This window comes from Sebastes umbrosus, chromosome 10 (genome assembly GCF_015220745.1).
Source record: "Sebastes umbrosus isolate fSebUmb1 chromosome 10, fSebUmb1.pri, whole genome shotgun sequence".
Classification (NCBI taxonomy): Eukaryota; Metazoa; Chordata; class Actinopteri; order Perciformes; family Sebastidae; genus Sebastes; species Sebastes umbrosus.
Window position 1 is genome coordinate 20,029,165 of NC_051278.1, and position 20,124 is coordinate 20,049,288.

The following is a 20,124-nucleotide window of genomic DNA, read 5'->3' on the forward strand; positions in this document are numbered from 1 at the left end:
TGGTATGAGTTCCTTAACTTAAAGGTTCAAACAAGGTCAAACCAAAGAACAAAATGGCACCTGCATGCCAGCAATACCAATGAGGGGCAGATAGAGAGAATGCAGCACATTACCAGAGTCTGCTTCAGGTGTGGATGATGGAGTAGCTGAGCAGGACTCCTGTTGGGTTTGTACAAACCATCATGAATACCAGAGGCTGTCATAGCATGATGAATAATTCTGAATAACACAGGTGCATTCTTGTGTTTAGAGCCTGCTCTGTCTCATGCCTCCTACACTTTCCCTGCTTGTCATTCTGGCAAAGAAGATTGTGCTATTATAGCTAGGGGTTTTTGATAAAATATCATGTGAATGCATTACATTGGAAGAGACTTTTTTAATAGCTTTATACTGATATACTCTTTTTTTATTCTGTTTTTGACGTAAGCTGAAATGAAAGAGCAACTCATGTATATCTGGCTTGTTATTCTCTAAATATTACAATTTAAACATGGACCCCTGAATCCTCTGCACGGTAAAATTACTTCACTTAACGTGTCCTTTTTTTTTTTTTGTCCCCACAGAAAAGTAAGAACTTGTTCTGAAGGCTCTTGCTTACAGGTAATGTCCAATACAAAATCATACATCGCTACATCAGTGGTTCCCAACCTGGGGTCCGGGCCCCCCTTAGGGAGGCGCCAAAGATCACAGGGGGTGCACCAGAATTTGTCTGCTCTGAGGTTGTCAAAATTAGATTTGCTCATGTATAACTAAAATCATAGTAAGACACTCACTGGATAATTTATACTAGGGCTGTCAAAGTTAATGCAATAATAGCATGTTAACGCAAATTTGTTTTAACGCCAATAATTTCTTTAATGCATTAACACAACTTGTGATTTTTAGGTTGTAGCAGGCTCAATTTTAAAGGTAGAGTGAAGATACTGGTATCATATGACACTAGAAAACCTAAGGAATCCATTGGTACCAATAATGTTATACTAGTGTGTCACGAAGAAGTCTAAATGACGCTCCAAACTTGCACTCAATTTTGGCAAGGAAAAACTGGCATGGCCATTTTCAAAGCGGTCCCTTGACCTCTGACCTCAAGATATGTGAATGAAAATGGGTTCTATGGGTACCCACGAGTCTCCCCTTTACAGACATGCACACTTTATGATAATCACATGCAGTTTGTCATAGTCATAGTCAAGTCAGCACACTGACACACTGACAACTGTTGTTGCCTTTTGGGCTTGAGTTTGCCATGTTATGATTTGAGCATATTTTTTATGCTAAATGCAGTACCTGTGAGGGTTTCTGCACAATATTTGTCATTATTTTGTGTTGTTAATTGATTTGCAATAATAAATATACACATACATTTGCATAAAGAACGCATTTGCCCACTCCCATGTTGATAAGAGTGTTAAACACTTGACAAGTCTCCCTTTAAGATACATTTTGAACAGATAAATAAAATGTGTGATTAATTTGCGATTAATCACGATTAAATATTTGAATCAATTGACAGCCCTAATTTATACGTTTATAAGTCTGTGTATAAAACTATTTTGAAGGTATTTATTTTGCTATTTAGTAGCACTACTCAGTAGTGGGGTTGGGGGGTTCAGCTTTTGTTATATACAATTTGGGGGCTTCAAGGAAAACAGGTTGGAAACCATTGCTCTACATTGTCAGTTTGTTGTTGTATTGTCAGTGATACTGCCAATTACTGTAGATATGTTGCGATAGACACTCTTTTTTGCACCTTTACAGGTTTTAAATATACACACTATAAGTAATGTTACATTTACATTCAGTTCAAATCCTAAATTTTGCACAGTGCATGCAATACAAAATGTGCAATTCCAGCATCATGTCCACAGCTGCTCATATTGTTATTCAACCAGAAAATAAATGCATTTATTCTCCCTCATTCATTTACATACTGACCTCATTCTCTTTTCCACCTGTCTGTTTTTCTCCTCTCCTTCCCAGCGCAGGGGAAACCACTAGCATCCAAGAGGCTGACCAGTCGTGTGCCATCATGCTCAAATCAATGCCATCTCTCTCTCTGGGACATGGAGAGGGGGGGGGACCATCTCATCTCTTCGTCATCATTGTCTGTCCATCCGCTCTCGGCTCAGCCGGGCGATGAGCCGGACCGTCTGTTCGTCTGTTGTCCACCGGATGTTGCATGTCCATGGAGAGGATGCTCCTTCTTCTCTCTCCTCTTACAGTACCTGATATATTTCCAGTATTCTCAGAAGGGAGGCACTGCTGGCTGGACTTGTGAGGACACTGACAGACTGGCGAGATGGAAAATGCCATTGAAGAAAAATCAAACCCAGCGTTCCAGCTCTTTCGATCGTAACTGCTGGACCGGAGGCCCCTCTCTCACTTCCAGCTGAAACAAATGATGTCAGAGAGAAGAAAGAAAAAGAAAAAAACACATAGAAAAAAAAAAGAAATGACAGCTTAAACTGATAACTCTAACCAATGTCATCGCTTTACATGATCTGAGGTCACAGATACTTTGTCACGCTATGGGAAGTGTTGTGCAGAATGAATATACAATATATATATACATATATATTATTATTATTATTATTATTATGATTATTTATTGTGCATTTATTTTGCTTTGCATTATTTTATTGCACTACAATAATTAGCACATATGGTTTTCATTGCACTTGTAAAGTCACATTCAGAATTACAAAAATGCTGTCTCCTGTCTTATGTAGAACATAATTCTTTGTTATTCTCTCCTGCATTTATTTTTATACCATATTTAAAGACACTTTTACTTACTTGTATTATTAAAGTTGGCCCTCTATCTGTTACTATGGCCTGGCTATGGATTTTCTTCTAACTTTTTGAACGCACAAAGTTCTACTTTAGCAATAGCCCTGTTCGACCGCAGGCCTTTTCCCCCAAGGAACTGTTTGCGTTTCGACCGCAGGGACCAGGGTCTAAATTAAGTTCCAGGGACCTTTTGCCCCCCCAAAAAGGCCCTGGTTGGGGGGGTAGTACTTTCTGAAAGTACCGGAACTTTTGGGGTGGAGTTTGCAGAGATGACAGTCGCTTATTAATGAAACACACACAGCACTGCTGCTTCAACTGTACCGCTTCATTCATAAAACAAGGACGTACTCTAGTATCGATTTAGGACCATTTTAGGACGAGAGGAGATCATTTCTCTTTGTTTGATAACATTAAGAGTAGGGCTGTCAAAATTAACTCAATAATAACGCTTTAACACCAAATCGTTTAACGCCACTAAATTCTTTAACACATTAACGCAACTTGCGATTTTTAGGTTGTAATGGGCTCAGCACACTGTCAGCACACTGACACACTGACAGCTGTTGTTGCCTGATGGGCGCGAGTTTGCCATGTTATAATTTGAGCATATTTTTAATGCTAAATGCAGTACCTGTGAGGGTTTCTGGACAATATTTGTAATTGTTTTGTGCTATTAATTGATTTCCGATAATAAATATATACATACATTTGCATAAATCAAGAATATTTTCCCACTCCCATATTAATGGCAGTATTAAATACTTGACAAATTTCTCTTTAAGGTATATTTTGCACAGTTAAAAATGTGTGATTCATTTGCGTTTAATCAAGATTAACTATGGACAATGGTGATTAAGTGTTATTAAATATTTTAATCGATTGACAGCCCTAACTAAAAGTGAAGTTAGGCCCTGCTGTCGGCTTCCCGACTCATTTAAAAAAGACAGGGAGAAAAAAGAGAGAGAGAGAGATCGTGCGAGCAAGCTGAGGGGGTGAGCGGAAGAAGAGAGACAGACTGTGAATGAGGGAATTGTTTCATGACGTTAACGTTCTAAAGCACAAATAAATAACCCTCAAACACTCAATAGATCATTCACTGTGGAGACAGATGCTCTTAGTTTCATTTTTCTCCGCATTTTATTCATTATATTCATCGTGCATCAGTAAACAAAACCTGCAGGCAGCAGAGTGTGTTTACTGCTGTGGCCACCAGCACATGTCATATTGCTTTTTCATACGTCAGCGGACTAATTTGCCTAAGCTACGCAGGTTTTTAGACCGCGGTGGAAACGCAGACAACAGTGGGCTGAAGGAACCTTGTAGTTCCTTGAAAAGTAGTTCCAGGGACTAAACGTCCTGGGAACTTTTGGTGGAAACCCTGGTAATGAAGTCTGCAGCATTCAATCTGCAGGGTTGAAAGAATCCCAATAACAGTGCTTGAATAATGCACTTTTTCTTTCTGCCACTAGAGGGTGTTAAGCTATTTCCTACAGCAGGGATCTACCTCCTCTCAGCAACCAGCTCCTCCTCAACAGGGATCAGATAAATGCACCACAGCACTCTGTAGACAAATGAAGTTTTGTCATGCAATAGTGTCATCATCCTCTGGCCCGCTGAAGGGGTTATTGTTCAGACTGTACCCATCTGAGGTTTTGTAGGTTCTGTTGATGTTTCAGCCCTTTGATGGCAGAAGTGACAGCCAGTCTCTGTGCCCAGTGGTCAGCTTAGCAAGAGCCACAAAACAGACAAACATTATTGTCTCAGTTGCATCAAGGAATGTGAATTGTGGCTTCTTTTTTTTCTTTCAAAGCAGCCTGTTAGTGTGTCTCGGTACATGCAAACAATGATTTATGGATTGGAGATTATGGGTTGTAATGTGATGTGGTCGCAGTGCCAATGAGAGAGGGTAATTTGGGGGGTTTGAAGGAGATCATTGTCTCTTCACAAGTTTGTCCTTTATTGCCCATGGTGGCAAAATGTCATCCCCTCCTCTTACACATGTCAATGTCAAACACAAACAGGGGAAAGAAAACTTACAATGGAAAAAAAAAAGAAGGCAAAGGAAAATCTGTCATTTTGATTGGTTTGATATATCACGGTTGGGTGGGCATCACAAAAAAAGATATCAAAGAAAAACATCAGAGAGAGACAGACACAGGGAGAGACAGACTTACATGAAAGAAGTGGAGCTTGGTTTGATTCACACAATGACCAATAGGATAAACCCTCCCAGTCTTGAGGAGGGAAGGGGGTGGTGGGGATTCAAACTAAGGCAGGCTTTACAGTGAGTCAAACACTCTCAAAGACAGACTACAGACAGTCTCTGCAGCACTAAGATATGGGCTTACTGTGACTGAGACCTGGAGCTTCTCTCTGAAACCTAAAAACAAAAAGCCTACAATAAGAGAAAGTTTAACCGAGAAAGTAAGAAACTCGTCCATGGAGATGGGAAACTGATCGCATTCAAGACTTTGAAACTTTAGTGGGGGGGTAAAAAGAGGAGCAAGGACAAGCCTGAGGATACTACAGATTATGTTGCCATGGAAACCGAAACCTGGAAGCGGACGCAAGGACCACTGAAGGTGGACGACCTCCCTTGACTGCATCCTCGACACGTTACTGTCCCGCTGAACCCTGTGGTGAGAGGTACATAGACCATACTTTATGTTTCACTGCTATAATACCTATTTAACAAGTTATTTAAGAGCCTTTCAACAGTGTTTTACCAAATGCAAGAACTTTCTAAGGGTATTTTAAAATGGCAACTATCAAAAACAAACAGCATGCACTAATTACAAATGAATGCAATGTCATTCAAGAAAGTTCTTGATGCCAGATGAAACACGTGGACGTAGAAATGAACCCAATTCATTGGCTGAATTTACATTTTCAATAAATAATAAATCAGATCACAAATAATCAAAATACAATGATGAATGCTTTGAGGATGGGCATTCTTTGCAGTGAATGTGAGGAAACAGTAATCATATACGTGATAGTACTATGTACCATTTGGATTTACTGAGAAAAGTGTAGATAAGTGAGTACTGGTTCGATATATGATCGCTTCCAACAAGTGGGCAGTAAGAGACTGACGGAGATAATGAGCCGGAGTGACTCAGTGAGTCTCTGAATGACTAAGCGCAGAACCATGTAATCCGACCAGCAGGAGTTGCACAGCTATTTCGTATTTCTGCCAGCAGTGAGGGTTTGATTCCCACTGGGGCCACCCATAGTAAAAGAAATATACGCCTTCAAGGTACTGTGAGGTGTTCTGGATAAAAGTGTCGACTAAATAACTATAATTAGTGGCTGGAGGTTCCAGGGAATTAGTGTTGTGAGTGAGAGAATTAGTGAGTGATGACAGCAGGTTGTACTGTGCATCTCAGTGAGATTAGGAGTCAGATTTTCCAGTGAATATGAAAAAGAGAGAATAAGAGATAATGATGATAACGTACATAGTGAACCTGTATTCTGTGTGTACAAAATAATCTATGCCTTATATCTCTGTTCATGTGTACAGGTGTATACCCTTGTATGTATCATTAAGTGTGCAGTTATGTGTATACTGATGTTGGTGTGTGAACCATATGTGTGTTCTTACAGTATGCGTGCGGCGAATGGTAGGAGTTTGCCGTCTGATCCTTCTTACAGCTCTGGTGACTGCACCACCTTGTACAGTCCGCTCTGATGTCAGAAGAGGATTTAGCACAGCACAGACACATTACAGTTTCTTTAGCAGCAGAAAACACTTCATTGTAAGCCTCTAAAGACAGTAAAACTGGCATTTGATAGAAGCCTTAACCGCATTCTTAACACATACACGTAAAGTTTACGCTTTACCCACGAAAAGGTGCTAAGAAAACACTGAGGAAAGCTGATTAAAATGGCTGCATCTTGGCCAGTTGTGGGATATTTTTCTGTTAAAATCAACCTTTTTTTTGAACCAACAGAAAATTCACCTTGTGAGCATATGGCGTAAAAGAACAATGTTTAAACCCCTTAACAGGCAGTGGCCTGCTGGTGCGCTAGTCATTGCAAACTCATGCTGAGCAACCAAAAATTGTTCAAACCCACAGAACAAGAATATTTCTGTTTGATGTAATGGTAAAGCCATAAAGTATTTGGCTTGGATATTTGATTCGTAAACATGTATAGCATTAAAAACAACTGGAACAAGCTGGTAGAGAATATAAATGTGATTCTGTCAGACAGGCCCTTTTAGCAACTTAAAGGTTCTCTTTACGGTATCCACAGCATTTATATAGCAGCAAACAACTATTTGCTCTATAAAGATATAGAGGAGTAACCTGAGCAGAGAATGAAGTCACTCTCCCTCTGTGTGTGTTGTAGCCAAGCTTCTCTGTGCTTTGTTGACATAACTTGGCCGGCCGCACATGTTGAGAGCTGTGCAGAGGCAATAGAAATGCTCCCAATCTGGCATTTAGCACCTTTAAAGGTTTTGTACAGTATATGGGAGTCAGACCACTAATATAGCAGCAAAAAACTATCTGCTATATGTAAAGATATAGAGGAGTAATGTCTACCTGAGCAGAGGATGAAGTCGCTCTCCCACTGTGTGTGTTGTATTCAGAGCTTCTCTGCGCTTAATTTATACAGCCGGGCCGGCCATGCGTACATGTCAGCATATGTGAGTCTCTCTGTTGTGCCACACTGGCTAACTAATGGCCGCCGCTTTGTGGTTGCAGCCGATAACGCTGTCATGACCGTAGGCTGTATATAAGCAGTGGACGTAGTCACCGTGATGTCACCCAGTGGTTCGTGTCGTTTCGAAGCCTCAAGTTCGGCATTTTGGCAGTCGCCATCTTGGTTTTTGGCCGTAACCATGTTGGTCTTTTGCAACCAGAAGTGACACAAGAGGGTGAAGCTAATTTCGACTGAACGCGGAATACATTTTCAGGCGACCAAAATGTTATAATTCACTTTCAAGAACTGAAAACACACTTAAGGGTTTAAGGGTTAAAGTTCTAAGACGAAAACACAGACAACAACCAGACCGGGCAACACCGTGGCGACCTGTAAATCACAAGGTAGCCACGCCCTAAAGCATTCCCTGCTTTATGGTCTATTTGACTCTAAATGGGACCATAATTTACTAAATGATGTCATGCTGTTTTGAAGAGGACTTGAAACTAGCGATTGAGACCATAAACTCATGTTTACAATGTTTACTGAGGTAATAAATCAAGTGAGAAGTAGGATCATTTTCTCATAGACTTCTATACAATCAGACTTCTTTTTGCAACCAGAGCAGTCGCCCCCTGCTGGCTATTAGAAAAAATGCAAGTTTAATGCATTACCACATTAGCTTCACTTCTCAGAGGCGGGGGCAATAGAAATGCTCTGAATTTCGTATTGAGCACCTTTAAAGCTACACAAGGGGAAACAAAAGGGGAAACCTGTACGTTACGGGATTAAACAAAGACATTCCACTTTTAACGGAAGGTGGTGTTAATCACCGCAGCTAAGTAGTGTCATCGTGATGTGAAATGAGAAACCCTACGCTATCATAGCATCTCTAATTGCCTCTCATCCTCCACTAAAGCACTCAGTGTTGCTGAGGTGAAGGAGTTGCCTCACATTCTTGCCAGTACTTAACTTGGAAAGCATTATATATGGGCTGCTAGTCATTATCAAGATGGATTGTGGTGACAAATGGCTGCCCAAACTGCCTAAAGCAGCCTCCTGGCAATATTGGCATTAGACACATTTACACAGAAAAGACCCCGAACGGACCTCCACCCCCCCCCACCCACCCCCACAACTGTTAATGAGCCAACAGCCGAGTGTAGTTTGGGAAAACAGAATCCGCAAATGCAGATAATGACATGGTTCCTCTTTGTAATTGGCTCCAAGTGAAAACATTTCATTTACCTCTCTTTCCCTCTTTTTATCCTGTGTATGTGTGTGTGAGTCTGTCTGTGTTTGTGTGTGTGTGTGCGTGTGTGTATGCAGCTACCCTTGTGTGATTGAGGTCTGAGCTGCACGGTGAATTAAATGCAGTTCTACTGTAATTAACTGCACTTACCAGTCTGTGTATGAGACTTTCTGACGCACCAATAATTGAGGCATCAGGTTTTGTTTGTTTTAACCTGCCTTTGAAGACATGCTGGGAAGATGTTTCACATGGTTTAGTGGAAATACATCTGTGCGCACAAATTTGAAAGCCTTGAAAGGACTCTTTTTTCAATTATTTAACAACTAGAATTCTAAAATATTGAAATATGTTACATCTAGGCTGCAGACTAATTTTGTTTTTCCTTTCTTTTTGACATTTTGAAAAGGACCCATTGTTATCCAGACAGGGAACATTACCATGGCATTATAATTCCATTCTGTAAAACAAAACATAACAAGTTCCCACTGATGATAATAGCTGTTTTCAGAAAGGGCTTGTGTCTTGCTCAGCAGTCTCTCCAGTATTTGTTTCTGGTATTTGTAATTTCATTAGGGGTCTCAATTTTGGAACCAAGGTCTGCCACAGTTCAGTGAAGCATATCCCCCTGAGTATTTTGCGGTTCTGGTAAAACATAAAGCCGTGTTTGTGGACAATATTAGTGTTCAGCAGACAGAAAGGTCCGGTTCAGTTCTGCCTCAGCATTAACACACGAAACCACAGTCTCCTTCCGTCTGCGGGACTCTGTGATGATTACTGCTGAGCATCAAGGAGAGACAGATGGAACTGAAGAGACAGAGACAGCTTGTGGAGAGCTATACAGCTTTGGAAGGAGGACATATAGGACTATGTATGAGGCCCAAGTGGTGTTGGTTTTGTTTCCCAGTAGGTCATCTGTCCCAAACCCCACCACCTCTTCAGCCCCTTTCCTTCTATCTCCTAACCCCAACCACTAACCACCTCAGGGGCTCCCCCCAAAGCCCCTGAATCCCTACATCCAAACCGCAATTTGTCTTGCAGCAGAGATTGATGAGGATAGCTTAGCAGAAACAGCACTATCATACTTAACCAGAGTTTGGGAGTGGAGAAGGAGCGCTGATGCTGGCTGTGTAGGCCATCAGTCATGCCCTATGTACACAGTCGGTCAGGTCATCCTTCAAAAAGTCCCCGGGGCATTGTAGACTGTAGCTCACCAGAGTCCCAGGGTGCCTCTTTAAACGATGGACAGCAGGAGACAGGGAGACACTAGAGAACAAGAGCCAGCACACAGAAAGCAGAGCCTGCTCCCCTGACCGGGGGTTCATGCATTTAAATACAAAGTCAGCATGGAATGAGATGGAGCAGCTTAAGACAAATGAGACTGCGTTGTACATGGAAGGTAGATCACGGGAAGATGGAGTGGGGGCATGACTCCCCGATGCAGTAGGTGGTGGAAGGACCCAGCGGGAGTCTTCGGTTTAGTTATTCTAACCTTATGCTGGGTGTGCGAATGTATAAAAAAATGTGTGTCTCTGCAGAAGAAGCACAGCACTGAGTAGCCCGGATTAAGATATATACATATATAAATGTATATAAATATGTATATATAATTTTCCTGTGATGCTCTCAGTGCAAAATGCATTTGTCTTCTGGACGTCCTCAGATGGAAAATACCAAATATCAACAATAGACTTGATTGTAAGTGTAGAGCACATCTGATTTCTTGGCAGAGTGTAAACCAAATCCAAAATACTTCCTGTCTGCACAGGTTTGATCTCAAAACACAGATCAGATTTACACATGAAAGCGTTACTGTCAAGTATCTTCTGTGTCTAACTCCAGTGTAGCAGCCCAGTTGCACAGCAGTTCATGAAATAGTCACAAAAGTTAATGTATTGATTCATGTACATAGAAATAAACTTTTTTCGTGATGGTCAGCAGCGAACGCTACGTAGGGATGAGGTCGGGTGGATGGGTGGGTAAAAAAAAAACAGGACTTTAGCCCAGGAGACTGCTATTCGTGTCCCGTGTGAAACAACAAGTCAAAGTTGATTTATTTGGCAAGTAACTTCCGTACTTAAGTTAAGGCACCTCTGGTGTTATTTAAACTCAAACCGCGATATTTTCCTAAAGTTAACTTAGTCGTTTTTGTCATGTAACCTCTGTACTTTAGTTACTGCACCTCCGAAGTTATTTTAACCCCAAACCGCGATCTTTTCCTAAACCTAACTAAGTAGTTTTTGTCACATAACTTCCTAACTTAAGTTACGGCATTTCCGGTGTTATTTCAACGGAAACCACAATCTTTTCCTAAACCTAACTAAGTAGTTTGTTGCTTAAGCCTAACCAAGTCGATCTATTCCTTAACCCTAACTAAGTAGTTTTATTTTGAAAAGACAGGAGTGGAAATTGACACATGCCACATGCAAGGAAAATGCCCCAAAAATACGTTGTTGAAATTCGTGCTGAGCGTAAAAAAAGAAAGGAATTTGTGTCTATGTACACGAATCAAATAAATTAAATTTCGTGACTATTTAACAAACTGCCGTGAGACTGTGTTGAACATACGTACATCTCCTGATATCCTATAGAAAAAAATTTGGTTGGAATTCAAACTACATCTCTGCTAAATGGACAAACAGCTGCTATTTAGCTTACGTTAAGTACTGCCTAGATGGTGATATACAGACTTGAGTGCTCATGCAGCTCGGACAGAGCTGCCATGACCTCAGGGTCAAGGGCAGAAAAAAAGGAGACAAAAAAACAAAGTGGATTATGATAAAAGTAATTTGTTGCATGTCAGACTGAGCTGCAGGTCCAGGAGAGGAGGAAAGCGAACATACAACATTTGCACAGCGGAGAAGAGTCTGTGAATAGGAGCAGCCAATGGCCTTGAGGCAGTTTGGTTCTCTGTCAGAATTTCTGACTTGATGTCATGCAACGTTTGTCAAGAGCAACATCTGCTGAAAAGATGCTTGAGTGATGGTCAAAAATGTGCTGGCGCAAATACTGACAGCATGCACACACAGGCGGATACTCCATCCTGAATGGCAGAGAAATCATTCCTCTGGATCTTTCTTTTTACATTATGGCGATTATGGACACTCTGGGTCATTTCCAGTTCAGACTGGACTCCATAGTATATCACCAAAGAGTAGAAGAGTGGACTCCCAAAGGGGTATCTGTAGAGTTCCCCAACTCTTCCCCTAATAACATGCAGATGGGCCTCTCTAATGCCTGTTTACATATCTGCGGCATAGTTCATGACTAAAGTAAGCAAAGCCCTAATTATTTTACCCGGCGACGGGACCAATAAAATCAACTTCCCCTTCTCGTTATGGGTGTTTAAGTGTATCCTTTGATGGCTGGGCTTTGTTTATTTTTGGAAGAGTTGCGTAGCCGAGAGGAAAGCAAATAGAAGTAATGACACAGAGATGCTGACAAATGGGGGCCCTGGTGATGGATTCATTTCCTCAATGATGCCTGGAAGGCTGGACTGCAAAGGTAGTTCCAACGTGAATGCATATTCACACAATCTGGAAACATGATTGGCAATATTGACATCAGGTTTGCAATTGTATGATTGATTGTATAATTGTATTGTCATGTATCATCACAGTGTCAAAATTGTTAAAATGTAATGCATAGTAATGTGCCGCTCTCTTTTTTTGCAGAATGCTGTGGAGAATAACTCTCCCGGTCATACTGGCTGGGGTGCTCTGCATCACCGCAGAGACCAAAAAGCACCGGCCCCAGGGATCCATCCCATCCCCGTACAAGACCAAAGGGAACCTGTCCTCAGAACGTCACCACCGGCTACTGCATCAGAAACCAGAGGTGCTGTCCTCCAGCCGGGAGGCCCTGGTCGTGACGGAGCGCCGCTACCTCCGCAGAGACTGGTGCAAGACCCAACCGCTCCGCCAGACCATCAGCGAGGAGGGCTGCCGCAGCCGCACTGTGGTCAACCGCTTTTGCTACGGCCAGTGCAACTCCTTCTACATCCCCCGCCACATGGGCCCCAGCTCGGGTCAGGGCCAGAATCGAGGCCAGGCCTCGGGCTCCGGAAGGAAAAGCCACAACAAGGCCCAGGAGCCGTTCCAGTCCTGCTCCTTCTGCAGGCCGCACCGCATCACACAGCTCACGGTGCAGCTGGACTGCCCAGACCTGCAGCCCCCTTTCAGACACCGTAAGGTGCAGAGGGTCAAACAGTGTCGCTGCATGTCTGTAGATGTGGGCGGCCATGGGAAACTGTGAAGAAGGACTTAAAAAAGGTCTTTGAAAAATTGAAATTGAAAATTTAAATGACATATGATGAGTATTGTCATAGGCAGAAATTCACAAACTTTGCCAAACAAGGACTGGCTTCAAGTTGAACTATTCTGCATCGCGTTGTACAAATAATGGCTCGTCCCACAATAAAATGACATGAAACATGGAACTGGTATTATTAAACAAAGGCTCAACGATGACTTAATCAGAGACTAGCAGCCGTGTTGGCAAGCTGATGCTGTTGAAAGAGACTGATTCAAGTGGCTGCGCAAGAGACACTGATGATGAAGTGGCCAATTTTCAAGTTTTCCCCCTTCCTGTTATTTCAAAAAGCTCATATCTACATCACTATTTGTACATTCGATTCCTTTGTGATAAAGGAGTTAAGAAAATGGAGCTTTAAAAGTACAAAACATTATGGATTCTGCTGGTAATTCAGCATCTTAAAGAAACTGTAGAAATAGTGTGACCCCTATAAAACTTTTTTTTTCTGCAGGTGGATCTACAGTAATTACAGTTGGGCACAATGTTTTAACCTGTAGGAGATGTTGATGGTGTTTTACAAGTATTGCATCCGTTATCCTGTATCTTTTCCTTAACTTCTATTATGTCCCAAATGGTACACAAGCTGATGTCAAGGAAAAGATTTCATGAAACACGAAGCAACAATGACCAGTGGCATCCACCTGCTCGGACACAAGCCTGGCTGTATACTGCCACAAATATACTAGCCAGTAGGAAAAACATACTGCAGCATGTGTAATGGAGGTGCAATGCAATATATACAGTATATATATTTTATGTATGTGTGCAAAAATGTATGTGAAAAGTATATTAAATCTATTTCATATAAAACAACAGTGCATGTAGTTCTGTACCACTTAACATCACCGTTTGACGAATGATAAATGGAAAAACAATCAGCAACAGTAGAATTTTTATTAAAAATGTTATGTCATTTTCTTTAATTCAATAAATATATTTTTTCATGGTCAAGGGTATTCAGTCAAAACACATTGTTTGGTATTGCACATGAACGTCAAATCACATGGTCCTATTGCTCCATTTGCATATGGGAGTTCACACACTCACACATAGTAGGAAAGGCAAAACTAACTGCATAGGATGTTACTTAAAGGGATAGTCCGGGTGTTTTGAAGTGGGGTTTTATGAGGTACTTATCCATAGTCAGTGTATTACTTAAAGTAGATGAGGGTCAACACACCCCCAGTTTGGAGAAGCAGATAGGAGTTATGACACAGAAAATGCAATGCACTGCTGTGTACGGGGCCAGCAGCAAAACATACTTTAGCCACCTGAAAGAAAGGCCCACTTACAAAAATCAGTTTACAGGGACTGTATGCAAATTTTTACACGTATAAACGTGTTTTATTGCCAATGTGTGAACAGGTTGTAACCTAAACTAAAAAATTAGACCCTTCGCAACTTTCTGGGTTTCCTCTATCAGCCTGTAGACTACTTTTAATGTGAAGAATGCAGGTTGTTTTTTCTGGGAAAATCCAACGGATTGGACGTCATGTGTGCTCGCGAGTGCTTTTACCCTCTTCAGCTCTGCTTACAGGGCTAACAGTGTGCAACGATAGCTAACATTTATTTAGAAATGGAGTCCGCTAATGCCAACAAATGACCAAAACTATATAAAAAACAGTATAGATACGTTTCACTTTCAGTTCAGTTGCCTGTCGGAAAATATTCTAAATTTAGCGTTCACTTAAACTGATATTGATTTTTTTAGGTGGGCCTTTCTTTTAAGAGGCTAAAATACGTTTTGCTGCTTGCCCCATCCACAGCGGTACATTGCTTTGCTCCGATGCCGGTACTCATGTCGGCTTCTCCAAAATGGGGGCGTGCCGACCGTCATCTACTATAGGTAATACACTGACTATGGATAAGTACCTCATACAACCCTACTTCAAAGCACCTGAACTATCCCTTTAAAACACAAAGCAATGTTGACAATACTGCTGAATAAAACAATAGTGGTCTAAATCAGATCATACCACTTAAGCCTTTTTTTGAATGAAAACACATATTAAACTACAATACTGGAGCTGCTAATTATCACAATGTTCTGAAACAAACTTGATGAAATTATTAAGAAAAGCAAATTTGTCACGTTTCAGCCTATGTAACATGTTAACATTTAATTGCAGGTGATATGTCTATAAAATAAGCTCTGCAGCACTGATTTGACCCCTCCACTGTGCGATAAGGCACTTTCTGTCTGGCAGGTGATCCGTACCTACCGTGTAGAAATGTTAGAAAACTCTGTGCTTTTCACCGTTAAGGGAGATATAAAGAGAAGGCATTCATTCCTTCATATAAACTAGGCTTTTGAATTGCACTAAAAAAAAGAAAACAGGCTACATATGGCTTATAAAATACTGAGTAAGCTTGGATATAGTGTTGCTACAAATTTCTCCACGGAGCATTTTCTGGCAACTCCATTTAATCATCTCAGCTTACGGATGTCTTTTGGTAGCAATATGTCATTTAATTATGCGAGTGCTATGAAAGGGTGGCTGAGAATGCAATTTTTCATTCCACTTTTAAACAATATAATATCTACTTTGAACTAACTCACAATAAACAACAGGTCTAGATCAACTGAAAACAAGTATCGGAAGCAAATAAATGTTGTCAAATGACTGATGTCCGATTGTACTTGTGCAATAGGCTGGCTGATGATCATTTTCCATTCTCTGCATCAGATCTTCTGGCCCAGCTTTGCTTTCTGTGGAATAAAAAACAGGCCCCGGTTATTTACAGCTGGCAGCGCTGGCACCCACGAGTGTTGCTTCCTCAACACCCTGACAAGTGTGTGGAAGAAGGAGACAATTTGCACCAAAGAAAGAAAAATAAGATGGCCGGTACTGCTGGAGCTTCATCGACAAATAAAAAGCACAGATGAGACCGTATAGTTACTAAGACAAGAAAGTGTAAAGACGTACTATTCCAGTTGCATGTTTGGGTTTCACATTGTAGGAAGCCTTCTCCTTGGCCTGTTTGAAGCACTCTTCAGCCCTTTTGACCCTGAAAAAAACACCAGTAATAATCATCAGACATCTTATGGAGACGTACAAAAACTGGATTAGACACACATTCATTCACACTGCTGCTGAAACTCACCATAAAAAAAGAAAGATGCACTACAAAAAAGTCCAGCTTGTCTCATCCAGACTATGTTCATTGGGGTATTTGGTATTTTTGGCATACAGTGTTTGGACGCAATGATCTCGGTTTGTCCTCTTCCTCTGAAATGACTCACTCACATAGTTTACTACTGCATGGAGAGAGCCAGCACTGTCACTACTCATTTGTGCTTTAAGGGGAGACACCCCAGGCAAAAACATTATTTTTCATACACTGGTCGATTTTGAGATTTGGGGCTATTTTGCTTCTGTCTTCTTTCAGACTAGTGGAAAGAAACATCCAAAATACACATTTAGGTGTTTATTTTACTACACCTAGTCTATTTACATATGTAGATTTCTCCTAAATTCACCAAAAGTTAAGTAAGGGATAATGTACAGCGAGCCGGCCATAGTTTAAAGAATCCCCGACAGGATGATACTGCACCCCGATGCAAAGCGGAGGGGTTTCTAATCGCCCTGAAGGGGATTCTTTCACAACAATGACCCGCTAGCTGTACATTATCTCGCTTATTACACGGCTACTTACTGAAAAATCTATATTTTGACACAAAAATGGTCCGCCAGAGTCCGACATCTGAACTGCGCACATAGCAACAGTCTGTTATACAGAAATTGCAGACCGCAGAACGCCGCGATTGACCAATCAGAATCGAGTATTCAACATAGCCGAATATGCAAATGAGACATATTTACTGAATTAATAAAATATGCACATAATTAATTCATTTAAAAAAACTTTTAGTACAAAAAATAATTTTCTTAATGTAAGTAATCAACTTGAGAAGTTTCGTGGTGATATCTATTAGGCTAGTTAAAGATTTTGACCACATTCACCTGTAGTGTCTTGAAAATGTACGGAATTTCACAATACATATCTTTAAAGGCCGTTTTCTTAAAATTAGGTTTTTTAGTCTGTGAATTTGTGGCTAAATTGTTACACAAATAGTCAGTGGTCATGTCTATAATGTTGAATGCAGCGGTAGGGCTAAGAATGTATATATTGCCAAGAAGTGAAAGTCAGTTCGTTCCATGTTTACGCCATTTTAGACCGAATGCCAGTAAAACATCCGCCTAAAAAGTGCCGTCCAAAAGTAAAACAAAATGATTTCTATTCTACTGTCATATTCTACCGAAATGGCCTGTGTTGAACAATAAAAGATTATATAAGTATAAGCGTTTTCAGTCCAAATGGCGGCAGCAGCTGTTGTCAAAAAACTCCGGAGATTCGTCTCTTTGCTTCCACAGAGAGGTGAAGTCCCTCCCCTTCCGGTGGACCACATGGGGTCATGAGACAAATAATTATTTGATTCCGTTTGAATTGCGCCATGAATCACACATATGATGTTTGTCAATATAAAAGATAACTTTACTAGTCATGAAAAGTCTCAGTTTGTTGTAGGTTTGTTGTAGTATCATTTAGTTTTGTGTGAAACCACTCAGTGAACTACATCTCTTGTCTAGCACAATATACGTCACCAACACTAGCTAACTTACTTAACTAAATGAAACGTTATCTTACCTGATGTGTTTTATCCAGCGTCTCCTGGTCTTTTTAATCAGCGAGGAAGCAAAAAACACAAGCAAAACCCGTCGCTTGTGTGAGTCAAGCCCCCAGGAAGAGCGCCGGGCTTTGTTCGTAGTGGCCAAATGATGGTACTACAATTTATGTGTCCGTCATTTAATGCCATTGGGCCCAAAAAGCTTTTTCCAATAGTCTTACATTGGGAAAGAGACGTCTGTAAAGAAATATTTTTTTTAGGTAAATCCTCTTGTATGAACACTTGAAAAGCTCTTATTTAAATCATTAAAATTAAATCAAAGTTGTAAAATGCACTATTAGCCGAATCCAGAGTTATTTCCCTTCCTCTGTTGATGTGAATGAGCCGGAGACCACGGTTGGAAGACGGAGTCAAAGGAAACGCTACTGTGCCTGCTCTATGGGCCCAATTGATGCAGAAGAACGCCGGAAGATCTGGGAACTTTATCACTTGGCAGTCGAGCCATTTTGGCCTCATGCGCCACTGAGCAACTCTCATAGAAATGAACAGGAGCCAGCCTACAATGCTGTATCCACTTCTGTTTATACATCCATGGTGGTAGTACATCCACAAAAACAAACACACAGACCTCGTATAGCTGCATCAAGAGAGACGTCACTTACGCAACTTTTGGGTGTGTAGTCTTTCTAATTACGTATTTTCTCATACTTCCTTGACTTGCAAAATTATCTTTTAAATTGACAAACATCATATGTGTGATTCATGGCGCAATTCAAACGGGATCAAAAAATATTTGTCTCTCGCCCGTTGACTACCGTTCATATTTTTTCTGAAATAAGGTCCCATGGTGGTCCACTGGAAGGGGCAGGATTTTGCCTCTATACATATCTTTCAAGGCTGTTTTTTCTCACTCTGAGCCAAAAATCTCCACATCAGCAGCTCTTACATCCACCAAACTTCCCAGTTCCATTCCTATCTATATTCTGAAGGTTTTTACAGTTGGGTTGCTTCATATATCATTATATATCAACTTGACAAACATGGATTTTCTAAGGCTGTTGACAGATTTATGGTGTAATAAAAAAAGATATCCAAAACTCCCTCAGTAAAAACCTTTGACTCTTATATGTCAACAAAATGAAACAAGATTTTGAAACCTGGCTTAATCCAATGTTCAGATTTCTGTTGTGGAAATGTATGCAAATTTGCACATAATAATGCCTCTTTCGCATATTTAAACACACATACTCATAAAACTTGAAATTCAAAACATAACTACTTAATCTAAGTAATCAACTGGGGAAGTTTCATGGTGATATCTATTAGTTAAAGCTTCAGTAGGCAGAATGTTTTTGGCATCATTGGGCAAAAAATCCATAATAACCTTTCAACATATTGTAATTCAAGTGTTCTGAGAGAAAAATAGTCTTCTGCACCTCCTCATGGCTGTTTTCAGGTTTTAAAAAATCTAGCCTGTGATGGGAGGCTTTGGCCAATCACAGGTCATTTCAGAGAGAGAGAGCGTTCCCATTGGTTGTTCATTCAACAGAGGCAGCTGTAAATCACTTGCGAATACCGATCAAACGGTCAAACTAGGCAGTGCTGATCAAATATGAATTAATATTCTGTTACTGTAATGCCTATTTCTCACATAAAATGTTTTCAGAAACATCTTGTAGTGTACTGTTGAGCTGTAAAATGAGAGAGTTTGCTCCGGCTGGTGGGCGGTGCTTGGTATTCCCTCAACTTATCTCAACATGGCTGCCGGGTCACAAACTTATTTATTTTATAGCTAAGCAGTACACTACAAGATATTTCTGAAAACGTGTGAGTTGAGAAAAAGGCATTACAGTAACAGAATACTGATTCATATTTGATCAGCGCTACCTAGTTTGACTGTTTGATCGGAGTTTGTGAGTGATTGACAGCTGCTCAGAGACGGCAAGGCTCCAGCTCGGCTCTGATTGTTTTTTTTCCTCTGGTCTGTGAAATCTTGCAGATGCCGTTAGGAGCATCGGAGGACACCGGAGGACACAGAGGCACATGATTCTTTTTCAGATTACCTCTCTCATGCACTACTGTCAGGATATAGTGACCGTTTTATTAAAAATAACTTTTTTTAATCATATTTGTTCCAACCTTGCCTACTGCTGCTTTAAATGTTTGACCCTATTCACCTTGGGTGTCTCCACTTTAAAAAGACAATGATCAGCATGTTGGCATTGAGTGAGTAACAATTTATAACAACAGACATTTATCTTGCCTGTAGTCATTATAATGGTACTGTGTGTGCCAGTGTTGCATGTCCATACAGGTGAGGATTAATATCTATAGTTCCACTGGAGTCTAAAAAGGAAACCAGCGGAGGGAGGATTGGGATGATTGCCGATGGCAAAGAGCTAATGCTTTTAAATTTGTTTTTAGTCTTTCCTACTGAACAAGCAAAGCTTGTGACATTTTGCTTCTCTTACAAATACATATCAGAATTCGATCT

The 20,124-nt window shown here is 40.7% G+C and overlaps 3 protein-coding genes across 7 annotated transcripts in view; 2 read left to right on the forward strand and 1 right to left on the reverse strand.

Annotated features, from left to right (window-relative positions):
- rgs7a (regulator of G protein signaling 7a) overlaps positions 1–2,828 on the forward strand; it is an 84,076-nt gene extending 81,248 nt beyond the window's left edge. The window contains exons 17-18 of one of the 2 annotated variants that reach the window (XM_037782746.1): positions 564–600; positions 1,986–2,828. In XM_037782746.1, the coding sequence (XP_037638674.1) occupies positions 564–584 (21 nt within the window). In that variant the 3' untranslated portion in view covers positions 585–600; positions 1,986–2,828. Of the gene's footprint in view, positions 1–563; positions 601–1,980 lie in introns of both variants that reach the window. The other variant, XM_037782745.1, reaches the window with a different exon arrangement.
- A 1,696-nt stretch (positions 2,829–4,524) lies between these two features.
- On the forward strand, positions 4,525–13,813 carry grem2a (gremlin 2, DAN family BMP antagonist a). Of its 4 annotated transcripts, none has more exons than XM_037783116.1 (2): positions 4,525–5,436; positions 12,361–13,813. In XM_037783116.1, exon 2 carries the CDS (start codon positions 12,362–12,364, stop codon positions 12,938–12,940), a length of 579 nt encoding a protein of 192 aa, XP_037639044.1. In that variant the 5' UTR covers positions 4,525–5,436; position 12,361; the 3' UTR covers positions 12,941–13,813. The 4 variants fall into 4 exon arrangements, with proteins under 4 accessions (XP_037639044.1, XP_037639046.1, XP_037639043.1 ...); XM_037783118.1 differs by lacking the exon at positions 4,525–5,436 and adding an exon at positions 8,592–10,085; XM_037783115.1 differs by lacking the exon at positions 4,525–5,436 and adding an exon at positions 11,139–12,253.
- An 850-nt stretch (positions 13,814–14,663) lies between these two features.
- LOC119496062 (formin-2) overlaps positions 14,664–20,124 on the reverse strand; it is a 55,228-nt gene continuing 49,767 nt past the window's right edge. Inside the window, exons 16-17 of the mRNA XM_037783114.1 lie at positions 15,928–16,009; positions 14,664–15,710 (exon numbers count right to left, since the gene is read on the reverse strand). Of these exons, the coding sequence (XP_037639042.1) occupies positions 15,684–15,710; positions 15,928–16,009 (109 nt within the window). The 3' untranslated portion in view covers positions 14,664–15,683. The remainder of the gene's footprint in view (positions 15,711–15,927; positions 16,010–20,124) is intronic.